At 33.6% G+C, this 19,594-nt stretch overlaps 2 protein-coding genes across 2 annotated transcripts in view; one reads left to right on the forward strand and one right to left on the reverse strand.

Annotated features, from left to right (window-relative positions):
* Positions 1-1,335: 1,335 nt before the first annotated feature.
* Positions 1,336-19,594, forward strand: part of LOC113514078 (uncharacterized) — a gene marked incomplete at its 5' end in the record, with an annotated part of 44,898 nt that continues 26,639 nt past the window's right edge. The window contains 3 exons of the mRNA XM_052896756.1: positions 1,336-1,438; positions 1,842-1,984; positions 2,801-2,928. Of these exons, the coding sequence (XP_052752716.1) occupies positions 1,336-1,438; positions 1,842-1,984; positions 2,801-2,928 (374 nt within the window). The remainder of the gene's footprint in view (positions 1,439-1,841; positions 1,985-2,800; positions 2,929-19,594) is intronic.
* Positions 15,330-19,359, reverse strand: LOC128201090 (uncharacterized). The gene is made up of 5 exons (XM_052896776.1): positions 19,271-19,359; positions 17,731-17,763; positions 16,814-17,006; positions 16,383-16,522; positions 15,330-15,520 (listed from the first exon to the last, which is right to left on the reverse strand). Exons 1-5 carry the CDS (start codon positions 19,303-19,305, stop codon positions 15,436-15,438), a joined length of 486 nt encoding a protein of 161 aa, XP_052752736.1. The 5' UTR covers positions 19,306-19,359; the 3' UTR covers positions 15,330-15,435.

Raw genomic sequence — 19,594 nt, forward strand, 5'->3', positions numbered from 1 at the left:
CGACCACACACTATATCAGCAGGTATAAAAAAATATTTAGTTCTCGCAAAGTTCATAAACTTAATAACTTAATAAGCTATACCAGGAGCTTCTTAAAAGTGGGGTCCGTAGCTTGTATATCAGAGAGGTCTGGTAGGTGTGATTAACCTTAAAAAATATTTATATAAGTAAATAAATATTATATTACAAATATTAATAATAATATATTATTATAATATATACTATATTTGGTAATAAAACTATCAATAAAAGATTTTTAATATAAAAAAAAAAGTTTTTTTTCTTTTCCTAAATTTTTGGACCTTACTAAAATGTTTTTGATAGTCCGTGGAATTGTTTCAACAAAAAACTAGTTCGTGACTGCAAAAACTTTAAGGAACCCTGAGCTGTACGAACCATGAAGTAAATCAATGACAAATCCAATCAAAACCAATTATATAATTAATAATCATACGTACAATGGAGTACGATGTATCTCATTCGCATCGTTACCTTAGACTCCAAACAGCTAACAGTATTTGTTGGGTCTTAGACCCTAAATAAAACCTTAAGTAGCTAATATTTCAAATGCAATAAGAATATAATAGGAAACAACAAACCATTTAATAGAAATAGTAAGTAATAAAACCCGGAAGCACACACATAGTGTGTTTCCAGCGTAGAATGGATCACCGTTTCCTTTACCGTGCGTGTCGTAAGAAGTGACTAAGGAAATTTAATGGTGCCCATCCGTTTGATGGGCAGAAGCGTCCTTATTAAAACATCACCAAAACCTAACCGCGGTTGCCAATACGCCTGCCAAGCGTGGCAACTACCGCTGAAATCTCCCCTCATAGGGCAGGCTTATGTTCAGCAGTGGACAGTTAACTGGTATGATGAGGGGAAGGGATTGTTAGTGATGGAGACTGAGAATCCATTGCTAGCAATATACCCAACCAGGTCGACCTCCTCGCGGATCCCCCCTGAAACTATCATGGTTAATTCCTGATGAATTCATCATGATGGGCTAACTGGCCCTGTTTTCATTCTCACCTATCACCCTTCACTGGTGCCCCGCCAGCGTATCCCGTTAGCGCAGGCGGGGTTACCATACCATTTTCACCCATCAAAAAAACCGATATGATGATGATGATGTATTAAAGAGAATAAAGAGAATCAGCAAAGAATAATATATTTTATGTAACAATCAACAACATCTAGTTACCATAGCGACCTAAACACAGATATATAACTACAATGATTTAAGATCACTAGACGGGCCACATACTGGAAGTGCTTCCATAACATGATGATGGTGATGAATTGTATTACTCAATGTGTTTACTGCATTGACAGCGTGCGAGCGCGGCCACCCGCGAGCCGCCCTCAGCGTGCTGTCGTTCCGCGGCGACAAGCCTGACGATGAACATTCCATCTACGCACGCCCGCCGCTGCCACAGTATGTACACACATGTTTATCCTTTCAACTATTTCCAAATCTATGAAATTAGTAGTTTTTACAGGCTTTTTACTTTTTTTATACAACTTAGAATGGCAAACAAGCTGACGGCCCACCTGATGGAAAGTGGTAACCGTCGCCTATAGACATGAGCAGTACCATGGACGTAACAGAGTATACTGTTTCGCCCATGATACCCCCATGAGTTGACTCGGATGTTATTCCTCTGTACCCTGTAAATTCACGCCATATCCGACGGAGCCCCTAAAGTCGAATTTTGTAGTTGTCAGGGTTATTAACGCGTATGCGGCACTCCTGGTGTAGCAGGCGTCCATAGACTACTGTAACCGTTTACCATCAGTCGGGCCGTATGCTTCTTTGCTACCATAGTAGTGTAAAAAAAACATGAAATATCGACTATTCGTTTACAGCGGTGTTCATCGTTGGAGCGGCCATCCGTGCCCGCTAAGTCGACCAACGCCAACACTGGGCAGTCGGAGTTTAAACCCACCAAGCCTTCGTCGCTGCCGCCGCATCTCACTAAAGGTTTGCTTTACGTTATACACAGTTTTACTACCTGTAAGCCGCGGCCGTATGGTCCCGGCATAGAATGGGCCACCCCTTCCTCTCCCGTGGGTGGCGTAAGAGGCGACTAACGTAGGGCGAGGGATGGGCAGCAGTCCACTGAAAACATCTTTAAAGCCAAACTATGGTTGCCAATTATACTACGAGACTACGTGGAGGTCGACCTGACGGAATATATTGCTAGCAATGGGATTGGTAGTCCGCATTGCTATCAATCCCTCCCCCCCGCTTTGGATATGTTTTAAGCGGCATACTCCCACCCATATCCACGACGCTGCTTATGACACCCAGGACTACTCAGCTAATGGACTACATTGGGGGGGGGGGCTTGGTAGTAGTTGCCATCTTTGGCAGACGGGTCGGCAATCGCAATTATGCTTTTGGTGGTAACGAAATGGCCATGGTATTCTTTATTCTTGAGGATTAAGATGTTTATCTCCGTACCCTCTAATTTCATTGCCATACATTCACCTTCACAGTCGCTTCACGTAAGAAACATGGATGGGACAGAGGCACCCATGCAAATGACTTTTGTAAATTTTTCTTTTGCGAAGGTTCGTCTTTATTTTCAAAAGATTTTTCTCAACTGATAAACTGATATCGAAAATTCTTAATTTATCTGAAAGTATATTAACTAGTAACAGATTGATCCCATAGAAACTTTATCAAAATCGGTCCAGTAATTTACTTTTTCATAATTGAAGTAGTTTGTTTTATGAAACAATATCGGATATCGGATGACGATCATTTGAATTGAATTTATAATCGTATTCGCAGACATGCCAGCGCTGTACGTGAACCTGTCCGAGCTGGCGACTTTAGCAGCGGCGCGGGCGCACCACCACGCCACCACGGCCACCACTGCTGCGGCTGCCGTTGCCGGCGACCACCCGCACCAGGAGAAGGTAACCTTACAATTTATATTTCTTTTATACTACTTAGAATGGCAAACAATCTGACAGCCCACCTGATGGAAAGTGGTAACCGTCGCCTATAGACATGAGCAGTACCATGGACATAACAGAGTATACTGTTTCGCCCATGATACTGTGACAGTTCGCCTATAGTACAATAGGTTTAATACCATAAGTACATAGAAAAGAAACAGGGGTTCCTATGGGTGACAGCTGCGAAAGCTGAGCTATTTAATATAAACAAACTTTAAAGTCAAGGTTCACAATAGTATACAGAAGACGTTACCATATATGAAATATTGACACAGAAGGGAAACTCCTTTGATGTGTTTCCAAAGTGTAGTGGATGTCACAAGAAAATTAAATAAATTAAACAAAAATATATTATATTTTATATATAACCAAATTATAGTTTACCTTTTTATCATCAGGTGTAAAAAAGATACATACAACATAGTTTAATAAGGTTTATGAGAGTCTTTAAAGTTTTATAAATTCTATAATCAATTTAATAGAAAATACCAAAATACGTTAACATATAATTAAATTGAATTTAAAGAAAAGTTCAGTTCGAATAATAGGCTAAATCCGATTATTGAAATATCTACCCTTCGGTGACATAATCTATGACGTTACTAGGTGAGAAAAAAAAAAAAGAGAAAAAAAAAAAGGGCGGCAAATGGCGCGGGAGTGGTGTTTTAAGGAACTGCGCAATAAAATAAAAAAATAACTAGGATATAGATCTAGGAGGGACTGGATCGATGAAGGGGTTTGAAATCTTAGTGTATCACTATCGATTAAGTGTGTGAAATTAATGAATAGAAGACTGGAGAATCCGGTGAGCTTGTTCCATTTATTACTACGTAGTTAGATTTTTGACTGTGATCGCAGGCAAAGTCTATACTTAATATTTTTCTCAACAACTATTGAAATACGTATTTGGTCGAGTCCGTATACCTTTAGGTAATGCGTATATCGTTAAATGCAATCACATTTGAACAAATTTTACATCATTATAATTTACGTACTTACGTTATTCTACTCATATACAAAATCCAATTATATGGTCGTTTGATAGAACTTCATCAATTTGATTCAATGTTCTAATTGTCCAGTTTTGAAAAATACTTATTAAATCAGCTATTAAACTATTATAATACTAACTAGTTTCATATCTAGTTATTATAAAGTATTTATTTATTGAGGATAATAGACTAAAGTGACTATGGTCTGGTCTCATTGCTAGGGAAACAACCATTGATGAGAGAGAGGGGTTGTTGAGTGACGACTCTGTAAATGCAAATGCGGTGTGGGCTACCTCCATTGTTTGGAGTGACTGTTTTATGTGTATTGTGGGGCCGTTCCTTGTGTCAGTCTGTGGGAAATTGCCTGTGTTCAGTCGTGGGTTGGTGATGGTTGAGACGATGATGATGATGAAATATTTGTATTTATTACACTATTACAGTGTTGGTTTGGAATATCTGTTCATACTTAACGCTTCATGGTGAAGTGTTTTTATACCATTACTCGGTCGACCAGATTAATGATTCTTAGTCTATATTTGATTATCCATGACTACATGTGGGGATTTGTTTTACACCAGATGTACAAAGAGACAGCTTAACTGTTGCAAGTGATATTATGTGAATGTAATACTTTTAATACATTATTAATTGTGTTACTAGATAAATTCATGTGACTGTGGGGTGTTTATGGTAAACAAGCCTGTATTGTTTAAATAGATATTTTGTCTTGATTTATTATAAACTTTAATATTGATTTTGTTGTAGTAAGCAAGCTGATAATAACAATTCTGTGTGTAATACTGATTATTAATAATATTTAATTATGCTGATATTATAGGTGTGGATGTATTTCCTAATGGTAATAAATGTACTAAAGGATTCTCTGACTATAGTTACTCTTAACTAGGTATGAGGTACAGTATAAAATTAGTATTAAATGACAAGTGTGAGTTATTAGTTATTATTTATTATATTATTTTACTCATATTTAGGAAGAAAGTTGTCATGGCGATAAGGTTTGTATGTGTGTTGTTTGTTCATGCTATATTGATTAGACAAGTTCAGACAGGGTTAATATTAGTGAAACTTTATTGGATTTATATTTAATATACATATTTTGAATATTTATGGGAATAGAATGGAGATATACAAGTAGTAAAATATAATATTAGTATTTTATAAATTTCATTATCGAGTTAGTTGTATATGTTGGCTGTATCAAAGAGATATGAACCTATTAATATCAAGTTAGGACAATTACTTTAAATATTAATAAAGCAAACACTAACACTGATTATTCACTTCTTTAATAAATTTACATTAGAGGTTAGAAATCAAATAGATAGCATATTAGGAAAATCTTCACCACACATGTATTTGAGGAATGTTCTTGATAATTAGTACTGTATGTATATATTATTGCAAGTACAATTGCAATAAGAATGTTAAACTTCTAATCTTCTGTTCATTCTTGAATTTGAAAGTAAGCTTGGCTTACTGATATGAATATAAATTGCAGCATTACTGGATACTATTAATTATTTCTGGTGTAAACCATGATTATTTATGTCACTGATAATTTAGTTGTATATTACGGTTGATATATGATGATTTTATATTAATTATATTAAACAAATACAAATAAACAAACTTGCTAGTATTTGTTACGTTGACAGTTGTGATAGATAATCAAAATTCAATTCAATACATCAATACGTCATTCAATACGTCATTAATGTGACAGATGTCAAACAAAAGGAGATTATACACGTTATGATTCTATAGCTAAGTCTATAGAAAATTTATATAATTTTCAGTTATTTTATAATAACTGTAGGGGAAATATTGGAATATTTATATGAGAAATTTCACTTAAATGATATGATAATTATTTAAAGACCTAATTTCTTAGGGATTTAATCATGATGATTTAAACACTACTAAAACACTTGTTTATCTGAGAAATCCTCTTAGTAAATAGGTTTACTAAGACACTAAAAGGAAGTAGATATAGTATAACTATAGTACAGCTACAATAATTGTATGGGACTTACTGTCCTTTCTATACAAATATATATTTAATCTATATTTTTCACATTATAATTATGCAATATATTGCCTCTACTACTACAACATACACAAATAGGACTTATTGTCCTTCTATATATACCTATATATATAATAATTGACCTGGCACTTTAATGTGTAATTTATCAGTACTTATGACAACAACCAATTAGGACTTATAGTCCTCTCTATAAAGCTACATAATTATTTAATCTGATTATTTCACAATGTGATTAATCAAACCTCTACAAATATTACAAAAGATCTCTATTACTCTCAACACAATAATAGCTTGTTGGACTTAGTGTCCTCAAACTTATAGAAAACCCAACTGGTTATTTCACGAGACGTTGTTAACTTGTGATTAATCAGTGTCTTTTAAAGGACTTATAGTTCCTTTAGATATATCTCTCTGAATAAATAATTGGTTAATTCACAATGTGGTTAATGAACAATAATATTATATATAATTGACTGGACTTATAGTTCATTCAATAGCACTCATTACTTTTAGTAGCTCTCGACCTATGGGTTGGACTACTCGTTCTTAGGCTCCGGCCTAATCAACAGATTTAACTTGAACCTTGAGTATTCTTGGTATTAAGTAAATAATATTAAATTGACAATGCTATGTTATGATATAGCAATTATCAACATTATATGGCTTGGCCAATTCCAGGGTGTGGAAGGTATCCCCTATCACACAAATCTTCATCTCTATCGGACTGTCTTCACAGGTGATCTCTAATGTCACATTATAGGGCCGAAGGGTTATGTCCCAACAAAGTAGGTTCTGGTGTCTGGGTGATCTCGCTTCTTGGTCTGATCTCTTGTGGAGCCGAAGGGAACCCCCCATTGAGTAAGCTCGTAACAGGGTGACGCTGGGAAACAGTTTCGTACTGTTAGTGGGTGATCTCTATGTCGCCATATAGGACTGAAAGGGTCATCGCCCATGAGTAAGCTCTCGTGTCGGAGTGATCCTGGGATTTCAGTTCCGATCCTTTTGCCTCTGGCAAACTCCAATTTATACTGGAAGCATCGTGGGGCTGGTGGAGCCACTGTAATGTTGAAGTAAATGTACTTATGTTTGGTTTGGAACTGAGAATACTCATGCCCTTATTACCATCAGAGTGCATTAATAAATAGTAATACCCTTCCTACCTTTTAGGAGGAAGAGTTATAGATAGTTGGAAAGTCTTCCACTGGTCCGGGCGTGTGAGGGGCCCGACCGCTCCCCATTTTTTTTATTATTACAGTTGTTCTGTAATTTACTATTAAATTAACATAACTTCCTAGTTACATGAATTATGAGTATAATTCATTAATTATTCTTAATCCTTAAAAATTTATCAATCATCTTCATAATTTAACTCCTGTCATATACCAATTAAAGAACCTTTTGGTTATTACACACACAACGGGTCCTACATTACTAGACGATCACACATTTATTTATCTGGCCAAATGATCAAGTGTTCTACTATAAGATCTGTTTAATATTAAGTGTTTATTGTAAGGGTTTATATGATTCATAGGTTGTTTGGGGTGTATAAGATAATATAGGTATGGGGTTATATTGAGGGTGTTAGGCCATTCTTTAGGGTAGGTTTTCATTAGATTTTCATAGATTTCATTAGGAAAAGCCTTCGTAGGCTTTTCTTAGGCTTTGTAGGTTTTCCATGTGTAGGTTAGTTTAGAGGGTAGTTATTATATGAAGGGGTACAAAGGGCAGATAGGGGGGGGACCATCACAATTGGTGCCGTGACCAGGATATAATTGGTTCATGGCTATTTACATATCAGATCAATAAGAACACTTGGTCACAATTGGAGCTTGTGACTTCAGGGATTGGTTATTAAAATATGAAGGAGTATAAAGTTAAACAGTAATATCTGCTAATAGTATAACTCCAAACCAACTTTGATGATTATGACTAAATAATTATACCGTCATAGATCTAGGATTTGGACCTAATTTCATGAGCTCTATATAGGTAAATAGTTTTATTTTACTGTTATCTCATGTTCTTAGGATTTAATTTATCAAATTCATTCAGTGGTTACCTATTGGAGTCAATTATACAACAAATTTACATGATTTGGTTTATATTTTATTTTACTCTATATCAATTGAGTAAATAATATTAAGTATTACACTAATAGGTACATAACAATAGTAGTGAGGATAGCTTGCTAGGTTATATTCAGTTCACATTGATCTAATTTTATGCTATAGGACACATTTATTATTCTTTTGCTTCATTAATTCTCAATACTTACTGAACTATTAATTTAACATTATATAAATTTTATAAACAATAATTATGCTATAATGACTTATACATAAAATTTATTAAATTCTTTTTATTGTGAAAGAAATGACTTAAGATGAATTAATGACATTATTTATTTCTGAGGAAATTATTGACTTTTATTTCATAAACTTTTATGATGCAGTGACATTGATTATATATATATATATAAAAAAAAAAAAAAATATTAAATAATTATGATTTGATTTTGATCATCCGAAGATGTTTAAATAGCTTATATAATGTTTTATAGGGGGTTTCAAAATGAAAGTTAGACGTGTCATAAAATATCATTAAGGTTAGTTAGGGCCTTTAGTTACTTTATTTGATTACCTAAATTTGAAAATTTAATTAGTTGTTTTCATGTTGTTAAATTTAATTCCAACAATTTATTAGGATGCTATTATAATATTTTATTTATGGTTCTATACATAATTTCTTTATTCCACTTTACAATTATATTTCAGCTTTTATTTGATTATTCGCTTATTTTGACTTAGACACTTATTATAAAAAAAAAAAAAAAAAAAAACTTTATACTTATATCAGAGGGAGATTTTGTAGTTTATTTATACATATACACTCTTTACATGCCTAAACATTTTACATACTTAGATGTTGCGCACACTTAGTTTATTTTGCTCTTTGTAATTGCACATAACACAAGACATTTGTATCTTTTTAAATGATAATTTATTGTACAAAATAAATTAATTGATGTATCTAATATAGTTGGTTGTATTTATGTTGGGTTTGCTGTTGTGATCTTTTGGAGGAGGCGATGGGGGGTGTCTATCTACCTATCTAATGGGGTTACATAATATTTTATTATAAAACTTATTGATCATGTTATTTCTGAGAGTATTAAGAAATAGTCATTGGTAATTTAAGTATATTAAAGGAATTTCTTATAATAAGAGTTTTAAACTATGGGGCCGTTTGTATTATTTTATGCAACATATTTATAGGAGTCTTAAAATTGGGGGGCCGTGCAAAATTTTTCAGAAAGGGGGGCCGGTGGTGATAAATTATTATTTATATAAGCTTTACTTCTATGATTAAAATTAATAAATAAAAATTAAATTTATTTGAATTTTGTTAGGGACTATTATTTTTTTATTCAATGAACACTAGGTTATTTCTTAGATGAAATATGTATTTGTGGTTACTTAGACGCTTCATAAAGTTTTATTCGTATTGTTTAAATTTATTTTAACAAATTTATTTGAACATCTTCATTTTAATATTTAATTAACTTGGGATTTTATCTAATCGTTTATTTACACTTAGACAATTATTTTAGGATTCTTTTTGCATTTATTACATTTTAATGCTTAAATTCTTTCACTTTATTTCGCTTCAGGTTTTCTACTTAGGTTCTTTCGCTTGTTGATACATTACACTCATACATTTATGCTTTTATTATGAGCTTCCACTTAGATGTTTAACTTGTATCTTTAAATAGATACTTTATCTAAATTTACTGATATAAATAACGTATCTATTAGGTTCTTTACTTGAAGCTCTTCACATATTTAGATTTTATACATTTAGTCTCATCACATACTTAGGCTTTTCAAACATTTAGGTTTTATAGACTCCTTTACACACATTTAGGATTGTATTCATTTATGCTGTTTATGATATTGTAATTACATGCATTGAATTTATTACATATAAATAAACGAGTATAAAAATTTTAATTATAAAATTTAATGGATTCACTCTATCATTACAGCGTATGCAAATTAATTATAAATAATTATTTACAAATCTATTCATAAATAAATATTATGCTTAATTATTAATATATTGAGTAGAAATTTTAAGGCTATTCATACACATAACTTCGGGTTTAAAGATCATTTTAATACTTTTATTGTTTTGAGTCTTAAGAATATCAGAGGGTCTTAGTATCGATTAATCAATGAAAATTTAAATGATTTTAAAGCTCTGTAAAGTTAAATTATATACAGATATGTGAGGTACATTTTTAGGGTTGGAAAAAAATTGTAACAATAAACTTATCTTGTTGTAATTATCAATCCGGTAAACTCCTTGATAATTAGGGGGCCGGATGTGACGGTTCGCCTATAGTACAATAGGTTTAATACCATAAGTACATAGAAAAGAAACAGGGGTTCCTATGGGTGACCGCTGCGAAAGCTGAGCTATTTAATATAAACAAACTTTAAAGTCAAGGTTCACAATAGTATACAGAGAAGACGTTACCATATATGAAATATTGACACAGAAGGGAAACTCCTTTGATGTGTTTCCAAAGTGTAGTGGATGTCACAAGAAAATTAAATAAATTAAACAAAAATATATTATATTTTATATATAACCAAATTATAGTTTACCTTTTTATCATCAGGTGTAAAAGATACATACAACATAGTTTAATAAGGTTTATGAGAGTCTTTAAAGTTTTATAAATTCTATAATCAATTTAATAGAAAATACCAAAATACGTTAACATATAATTAAATTGAATTTAAAGAAAAGTTCAGTTCGAATAATAGGCTAAATCCGATTATTGAAATATCTACCCTTCGGTGACATAATCTATGACGTTACTAGGTGAGAAAAAAAAAAAAGAAAAAAAGGGCGGCAAATGGCGCGGGAGTGGTGTTTTAAGGAACTGCGCAATAAAATAAGAAAGTAACTGGGATAGATCTAGGAGGGACTGGATCGATGAAGGGGTTTGAAATCTTAGTGTATCACTATCGATTAAGTGTGTGAAATTAATGAATAGAAGACTGGAGAATCCGGTGAGCTTGTTCCATTTATTACTACGTAGTTAGATTTTTGACTGTGATCGCAGGCAAAGTCTATACTTAATATTTTTCTCAACAACTATTGAAATACGTATTTGGTCGAGTCCGTATACCTTTAGGTAATGCGTATATCGTTAAATGCAATCACATTTGAACAAATTTTACATCATTATAATTTACGTACTTACGTTATTCTACTCATATACAAAATCCAATTATATGGTCGTTTGATAGAACTTCATCAATTTGATTCAATGTTCTAATTGTCCAGTTTTGAAAAATACTTATTAAATCAGCTATTAAACTATTATAATACTAACTAGTTTCATATCTAGTTATTATAAAGTATTTATTTATTGAGGATAATAGACTAAAGTGACTATGGTCTGGTCTCATTGCTAGGGAAACAACCATTGATGAGAGAGAGGGGTTGTTGAGTGACGACTCTGTAAATGCAAATGCGGTGTGGGCTACCTCCATTGTTTGGAGTGACTGTTTTATGTGTATTGTGGGGCCGTTCCTTGTGTCAGTCTGTGGGAAATTGCCTGTGTTCAGTCGTGGGTTGGTGATGGTTGAGACGATGATGATGATGAAATATTTGTATTTATTACACTATTACAGTGTTGGTTTGGAATATCTGTTCATACTTAACGCTTCATGGTGAAGTGTTTTTATACCATTACTCGGTCGACCAGATTAATGATTCTTAGTCTATATTTGATTATCCATGACTACATGTGGGGATTTGTTTTACACCAGATGTACAAAGAGACAGCTTAACTGTTGCAAGTGATATTATGTGAATGTAATACTTTTAATACATTATTAATTGTGTTACTAGATAAATTCATGTGACTGTGGGGTGTTTATGGTAAACAAGCCTGTATTGTTTAAATAGATATTTTGTCTTGATTTATTATAAACTTTAATATTGATTTTGTTGTAGTAAGCAAGCTGATAATAACAATTCTGTGTGTAATACTGATTATTAATAATATTTAATTATGCTGATATTATAGGTGTGGATGTATTTCCTAATGGTAATAAATGTACTAAAGGATTCTCTGACTATAGTTACTCTTAACTAGGTATGAGGTACAGTATAAAATTAGTATTAAATGACAAGTGTGAGTTATTAGTTATTATTTATTATATTATTTTACTCATATTTAGGAAGAAAGTTGTCATGGCGATAAGGTTTGTATGTGTGTTGTTTGTTCATGCTATATTGATTAGACAAGTTCAGACAGGGTTAATATTAGTGAAACTTTATTGGATTTATATTTAATATACATATTTTGAATATTTATGGGAATAGAATGGAGATATACAAGTAGTAAAATATAATATTAGTATTTTATAAATTTCATTATCGAGTTAGTTGTATATGTTGGCTGTATCCAAAGAGATATGAACCTATTAATATCAAGTTAGGACAATTACTTTAAATATTAATAAAGCAAACACTAACACTGATTATTCACTTCTTTAATAAATTTACATTAGAGGTTAGAAATCAAATAGATAGCATATTAGGAAAATCTTCACCACACATGTATTTGAGGAATGTTCTTGATAATTAGTACTGTATGTATATATTATTGCAAGTACAATTGCAATAAGAATGTTAAACTTCTAATCTTCTGTTCATTCTTGAATTTGAAAGTAAGCTTGGCTTACTGATATGAATATAAACTGCAGCATTACTGGATACTATTAATTATTTCTGGTGTAAACCATGATTATTTATGTCACTGATAATTTAGTTGTATATTACGGTTGATATATGATGATTTTATATTAATTATATTAAACAAATACAAATAAACAAACTTGCTAGTATTTGTTACGTTGACAGTTGTGATAGATAATCAAAATTCAATTCAATACATCAATACGTCATTCAATACGTCATTAATGTGACAGATGTCAAACAAAAGGAGATTATACACGTTATGATTCTATAGCTAAGTCTATAGAAAATTTATATAATTTTCAGTTATTTTATAATAACTGTAGGGGAAATATTGGAATATTTATATGAGAAATTTCACTTAAATGATATGATAATTATTTAAAGACCTAATTTCTTAGGGATTTAATCATGATGATTTAAACACTACTAAAACACTTGTTTATCTGAGAAATCCTCTTAGTAAATAGGTTTACTAAGACACTAAAAGGAAGTAGATATAGTATAACTATAGTACAGCTACAATAATTGTATGGGACTTACTGTCCTTTCTATACAAATATATATTTAATCTATATTTTTCACATTATAATTATGCAATATATTGCCTCTACTACTACAACATACACAAATAGGACTTATTGTCCTTCTATATATACCTATATATAATAATTGACCTGGCACTTTAATGTGTAATTTATCAGTACTTATGACAACAACCAATTAGGACTTATAGTCCTCTCTATAAAGCTACATAATTATTTAATCTGATTATTTCACAATGTGATTAATCAAACCTCTACAAATATTACAAAAGATCTCTATTACTCTCAACACAATAATAGCTTGTTGGACTTAGTGTCCTCAAACTTATAGAAAACCCAACTGGTTATTTCACGAGACGTTGTTAACTTGTGATTAATCAGTGTCTTTTAAAGGACTTATAGTTCCTTTAGATATATCTCTCTGAATAAATAATTGGTTAATTCACAATGTGGTTAATGAACAATAATATTATATATAATTGACTGGACTTATAGTTCATTCAATAGCACTCATTACTTTTAGTAGCTCTCGACCTATGGGTTGGACTACTCGTTCTTAGGCTCCGGCCTAATCAACAGATTTAACTTGAACCTTGAGTATTCTTGGTATTAAGTAAATAATATTAAATTGACAATGCTATGTTATGATATAGCAATTATCAACATTATATGGCTTGGCCAATTCCAGGGTGTGGAAGGTATCCCCTATCACACAAATCTTCATCTCTATCGGACTGTCTTCACAGGTGATCTCTAATGTCACATTATAGGGCCGAAGGGTTATGTCCCAACAAAGTAGGTTCTGGTGTCTGGGTGATCTCGCTTCTTGGTCTGATCTCTTGTGGAGCCGAAGGGAAACCCCCATTGAGTAAGCTCGTAACAGGGTGACGCTGGGAAACAGTTTCGTACTGTTAGTGGGTGATCTCTATGTCGCCATATAGGACTGAAAGGGTCATCGCCCATGAGTAAGCTCTCGTGTCGGAGTGATCCTGGGATTTCAGTTCCGATCCTTTTGCCTCTGGCAAACTCCAATTTATACTGGAAGCATCGTGGGGCTGGTGGAGCCACTGTAATGTTGAAGTAAATGTACTTATGTTTGGTTTGGAACTGAGAATACTCATGCCCTTATTACCATCAGAGTGCATTAATAAATAGTAATACCCTTCCCTACCTTTTAGGAGGAAGAGTTATAGATAGTTGGAAAGTCTTCCACTGGTCCGGGCGTGTGAGGGGCCCGACCGCTCCCCCATTTTTTTTATTATTACAGTTGTTCTGTAATTTACTATTAAATTAACATAACTTCCTAGTTACATGAATTATGAGTATAATTCATTAATTATTCTTAATCCTTAAAAATTTATCAATCATCTTCATAATTTAACTCCTGTCATATACCAATTAAAGAACCTTTTGGTTATTACACACACAACGGGTCCTACATTACTAGACGATCACACATTTATTTATCTGGCCAAATGATCAAGTGTTCTACTATAAGATCTGTTTAATATTAAGTGTTTATTGTAAGGGTTTATATGATTCATAGGTTGTTTGGGGTGTATAAGATAATATAGGTATGGGGTTATATTGAGGGTGTTAGGCCATTCTTTAGGGTAGGTTTTCATTAGATTTTCATAGATTTCATTAGGAAAAGCCTTCGTAGGCTTTTCTTAGGCTTTGTAGGTTTTCCATGTGTAGGTTAGTTTAGAGGGTAGTTATTATATGAAGGGGTACAAAGGGCAGATAGGGGGGGGACCATCACAATACCCTCCAAGGCATTGCTATTCCTGAGGACTTCAAACCGAAACAACTATGTAAACAACTGCTTCACAGTAGAAACACGAATGGGACAGATGTGCCCAAGCAAACGACTTTTGTACAAAGTCTCCCTCTGGTAAATATTTATATTTAGGTCAAATTAGTTGACTCAAGTGAACAACATGGGAAGAATAAACAGATTTACAAGACAAATAAAATAAATCGTGTATTTCCAAAATATATTTAAATTAAGTATATATTGGTTTATTCCATTTTGCTTTAGATAGAAAAATGTATCGTGCGACCTACGTAATACGAACTAATATTGTTCGGTATCAAATATTCTCATATTGGTTCTTTTGTCCAAATGGTAATGAGATTTCTCACGCTTCTGGCGAGATGACCTGGAAATTAAAAATTTAATTAAAGCTACATTTATCTAAATACTTTCTTTACAAAGGACTGACATCTAATTATAAGAATTCTTTTTTTTTATACAACTTAGAATTGCAAACAAGCTGACGGCCCACCTGATGGAAAGTGGTAACCATCGCCTTTAGACATGAGCAGTATCATGGACATAACAGAGTATACTGTTTCGCCCATGATACCTCCCATGCGTTGCCATTCCTGAGGACTCAGGTGTTTATCCTCTGTACCCTGTAAATTCACGCCATATCCTACCCTTCAAACCGAAACACAGCCATGCAAACACAACTGCTTCACGGTAGAAACACGGATAGTATTCAAAAGTTACAAATCGTTTAACCCCAAATATTATTTATTTATTTTATACTTTATTGCACCATTTATAAAATAGTAAATACATTTAATTTTAATGAGAAGTGATACAAAAGGCGGCCTTATCGCCAAGCAATCTCTTCCAGACAACCTTTGGGTAGAGGACACTGAGAAAAGAAAGAATTATTAATATTAACTATTTTTTTTTGGAGGAATGGGCAGTAACGTCCCTCTCAAAACCTCATCAAAACCTAACCGTGGTTGCCAACCAGCCTGCCAAGCGTGACAACAACTACTGGTAAATCACCCTTTATGGGGGAGGCCTATGTTTAGCAGTGGATGGTTCACATCCGATATGGCGATAATGAAATATAAATAGTTTGTCTCTCTTGAAAGGCAGCATTTTTTTTTTAATATTTTGAATCCTTTCTCATTAGAGGCACTTGTTAATATTAATAATAAAATACATGGATTAACTTGAGAACCTCTTCCGTTTATTGTCGGTTAAAAATAGGATATACTAACAGTTTCTCCCATTTGAATTTGGAAGCTAAACTCTCCGATATCTGCCCCTCCTTGAATTGTTTCTTCACAGCTCTCTCGACTACGCGCAGTGACGAGAATATGTTTTGAGCGTTAGATGGCTGTCGGTTACGGGATGTTGTCTGAAATTAATATATATATATATATATATATATATATATATATATATATATATATATATATTATAATATAATATAAAATTTTTTGAGTAGGCTTTATTCACGTTTTAAATTCAGGGATGCTTGACTAATTTCGGACTCAGTAGGAGCTATATGCGTGTACTACTCCGTATACGTGTGTGCGTGCGTGCGTGCATGCCTGCGTGCGTGCGTGCGTGCATGCGTGCATTCGTGCGTGAGGGCGTGCGTGCGTAATTGTAAATACAGTTTTCGCTGAATACCTCATCAACTCACCATAATCTCGATAGCGTTGAATAACTTGTTAAGTTCCTTTTTCTCGCGCTCATTAATGCTTTGATCTTGAAAGTCGAATATACCTTTCTCTTTCAATTTGTCCTTAATTGTGTCTATAGTTATCAAAGGACTCTGGTCCGGTATTTCGCCTGATTTGTAGGCCACCTTGGCATCTTCTGCCTTGTCGATTGGACTGGAAACAGATAGGAAAACTTTTTTTCTAAACAACTTAGAATGGAAAACCAGCTGACGGCCCACCTGATGGAAAGTGGTAATCGTCGCTTATAGACATGAGCAGTACCAGAGTATACTGTTGCACCTATGATACCCCCATGCGTTGCCATTCCTGAGGATTCAGGTGTTATTCCTCTGTACCCTGTAAATTTACGCCATATCCTACCCTTCAAACTGTAACACTGAATTTAATAATTCAAGCTGAATATGGCATTCAACTATTCTAAGTTGTATAAAAAATATTTAGACTGAGTTCCGTAACCCATGGTGTCGCTCATGATACTCTTCATGCATGACCATTCATTTGTCACATATATTTCATTAGAAGTATGAATCATGGTACTATTTTTCAGGTATGTATTTTCTATCAGATGGTAAAAAAACAGGCGGCCCGAATAAGAGCTTACCAAAATAATATTTTATAGAATTTTTGTCTTTATGCTTGTCTGTATGCATATCTAATGGATAATCCATTTGATCCACACACATCCTGAAAAGTCTAAATTAGATTTTTTTTTATGTTTAATACGTCAATTAAAAGTGGATGCATACTTTTAATATACAAACGTACGAATCACTTTTCACTTTATATCACTTTATTACATGTCACTTTATCGTCCACAAATTACATTTGAAGCTTAACGCTAGATGGCGCTACCCAAAGGGTGTAAATGCATACGTACCATTGTATATTGCCTTTGACAAGGATGACGAATCTGTAATATAAAAAATATATTAGTTTATTCTGTGAATAATTTATTAAAATATAGAAAATACGAAAAAATTCTGGACAAGTGGCGAATAAATCTGTCGGTAAACATGTTTTTATTATTGTGCACCTATAGGGTGTCGAATGTCGCTGTTTCATTCTAACGCATACGCATATACACGTGCCGGCGAAAACGTATTTATAGGCATATTAATCACACGGTGACAATTTTTTTTATAGCAATATCGAATGTTAAACAAGCTGACGGACAAAAAAGCAGACTTTAATTATGACAAAAACAATATATAATATAAATATCGTGTAGAATATATATATATATATATAAACATTCTACACGAGCGGCCTGTGGATCAACTGCACACATGCCTCACTATGCCCTACAAATCCAGTATATTATAGTTTTAGAGTGCTGTTGGGGCTACCTTGCGTAGCGCTTCTAGCATGTTTGCTCAATTTTGCGTAGATACAAAAAAGAATTGTCCAAATCGGTTTACAATTGACGGAGTTATGAGGTAACAAACATAAAAACAAAATACAACCGAATTGAGAATGTCCTTGTTTTTGATGTCTGTTGATAAAACCGCTGACAAGTTAGATGCATTAAATGAAATTAATATTAAATAGGTATACATCATTTCAGCCGCTAATTGCCCACTCCAACAGTGGGCAAACATAAGCCTTCCCCATAAGGAGAATTTTGGTAGTAGTTGCCACGCTTGGCAGGCGGGTTGGCAACCGCAGTTAGGCTTTTAGAGACGTATTAAAAGGGACAATGCTGCCCATCCCTCTATCATTATAATTTTTAATAATTTTTGACCCCTATGTAGGTCTAGTCGTATATTTTTGTAAAATAAAATTTCTTTCTTTCTTTCTATTATTAAGATCCTTTAGTCGCCTCTTACGACGCCTACGGCAAAGGGGAGAAAGGGATTGTTACTAATGGGGGAGTTAGTCCCCATTGCTATCAACATATCCTATCAGGTCGACCTTCACGCGGTTCCCCCTGGAAACTATTGTGACTAATTTATCATCAAATTCGTCACAATGGGCTGACTGACCTGCTTTTTCATCTTCACCTATCACCTCTCACTGGTACCCCGCCAGTGTATACTGATAGCGCGGGTGGCGATTACCATGCCATTTTCACCCATAAAAAATCCACGGAAAAGGGGGGTGGGAAGGGATTGTTAGTATTGGAGACTAAAAATCCCATTGCTAGCAATATACCCAACCAGGTCGACCTCCACGCGGTTCGCCTTGGAAACTGTCATGATTAATTTTTCATGATGAATTCATCATGATGAGCTAACTGGCCTGTTTTCATTCTCATCTATCACCCTTCACTGGTGCTCCGCTAGAGTATCCCGTTAGCGCGGGCGAGGTTATTATACCATTTTCATCCAACAAAAAAAAACCACGGAAAAGGAATGCGTGGTCCATTCTATGCCGGGACCACAGTAAACAAATATTATTACATTGAAATTGTTACTTACAAAAGGTATGCATATTTATTTATATCGGTAAACATTGTTCACTGTAACTGAATAACCGCAGTCGTTTCGCTCTCGAGCTGCAGTAACTGATACGCTGCATTAACCCCCACTTCGTTATAAGCAAGCCGTTGAGTGCATTGGTGTGTGGGAAAAACATGAGTTGATCCTTGAATTTATTGTTTGTTTTTTGTTTTTTTTTTTTTATAACATGAATGTGACTAATAAGCATATAGACCGTCTGATGGTAATTGGTTATTGTAGCCTATAGACGCAGAACTAAGATGTCACGTGCTCGTTGTCTACACTGAAAAAATTTCAATACAC

The sequence above is a fragment of the Galleria mellonella genome, unplaced genomic scaffold (genome assembly GCF_026898425.1).
Source record: "Galleria mellonella isolate WM207_F2 unplaced genomic scaffold, CSIRO_AGI_GalMel_v1 utg332, whole genome shotgun sequence".
Taxonomy (NCBI): domain Eukaryota; kingdom Metazoa; phylum Arthropoda; class Insecta; order Lepidoptera; family Pyralidae; genus Galleria; species Galleria mellonella.

Bases quoted from the DNA above. Each gene is read 5' to 3' on its own strand.
- LOC128201090 (XM_052896776.1), bottom strand. From the start codon at position 19,305: ATGTTTACCGATATAAATAAATATGCATACCTTTT. The intron at 17,007-17,730 runs GTACGTATGCAT...ATCTGTTTCCAG, and splicing joins GTCAAAGGCAATATACAATG to TCCAATCGACAAGGCAGAAG. The intron at 15,521-16,382 runs GTTAGTATATCC...TTTAATTTCCAG, and splicing joins AAATTCAAATGGGAGAAACT to GTCATCTCGCCAGAAGCGTG.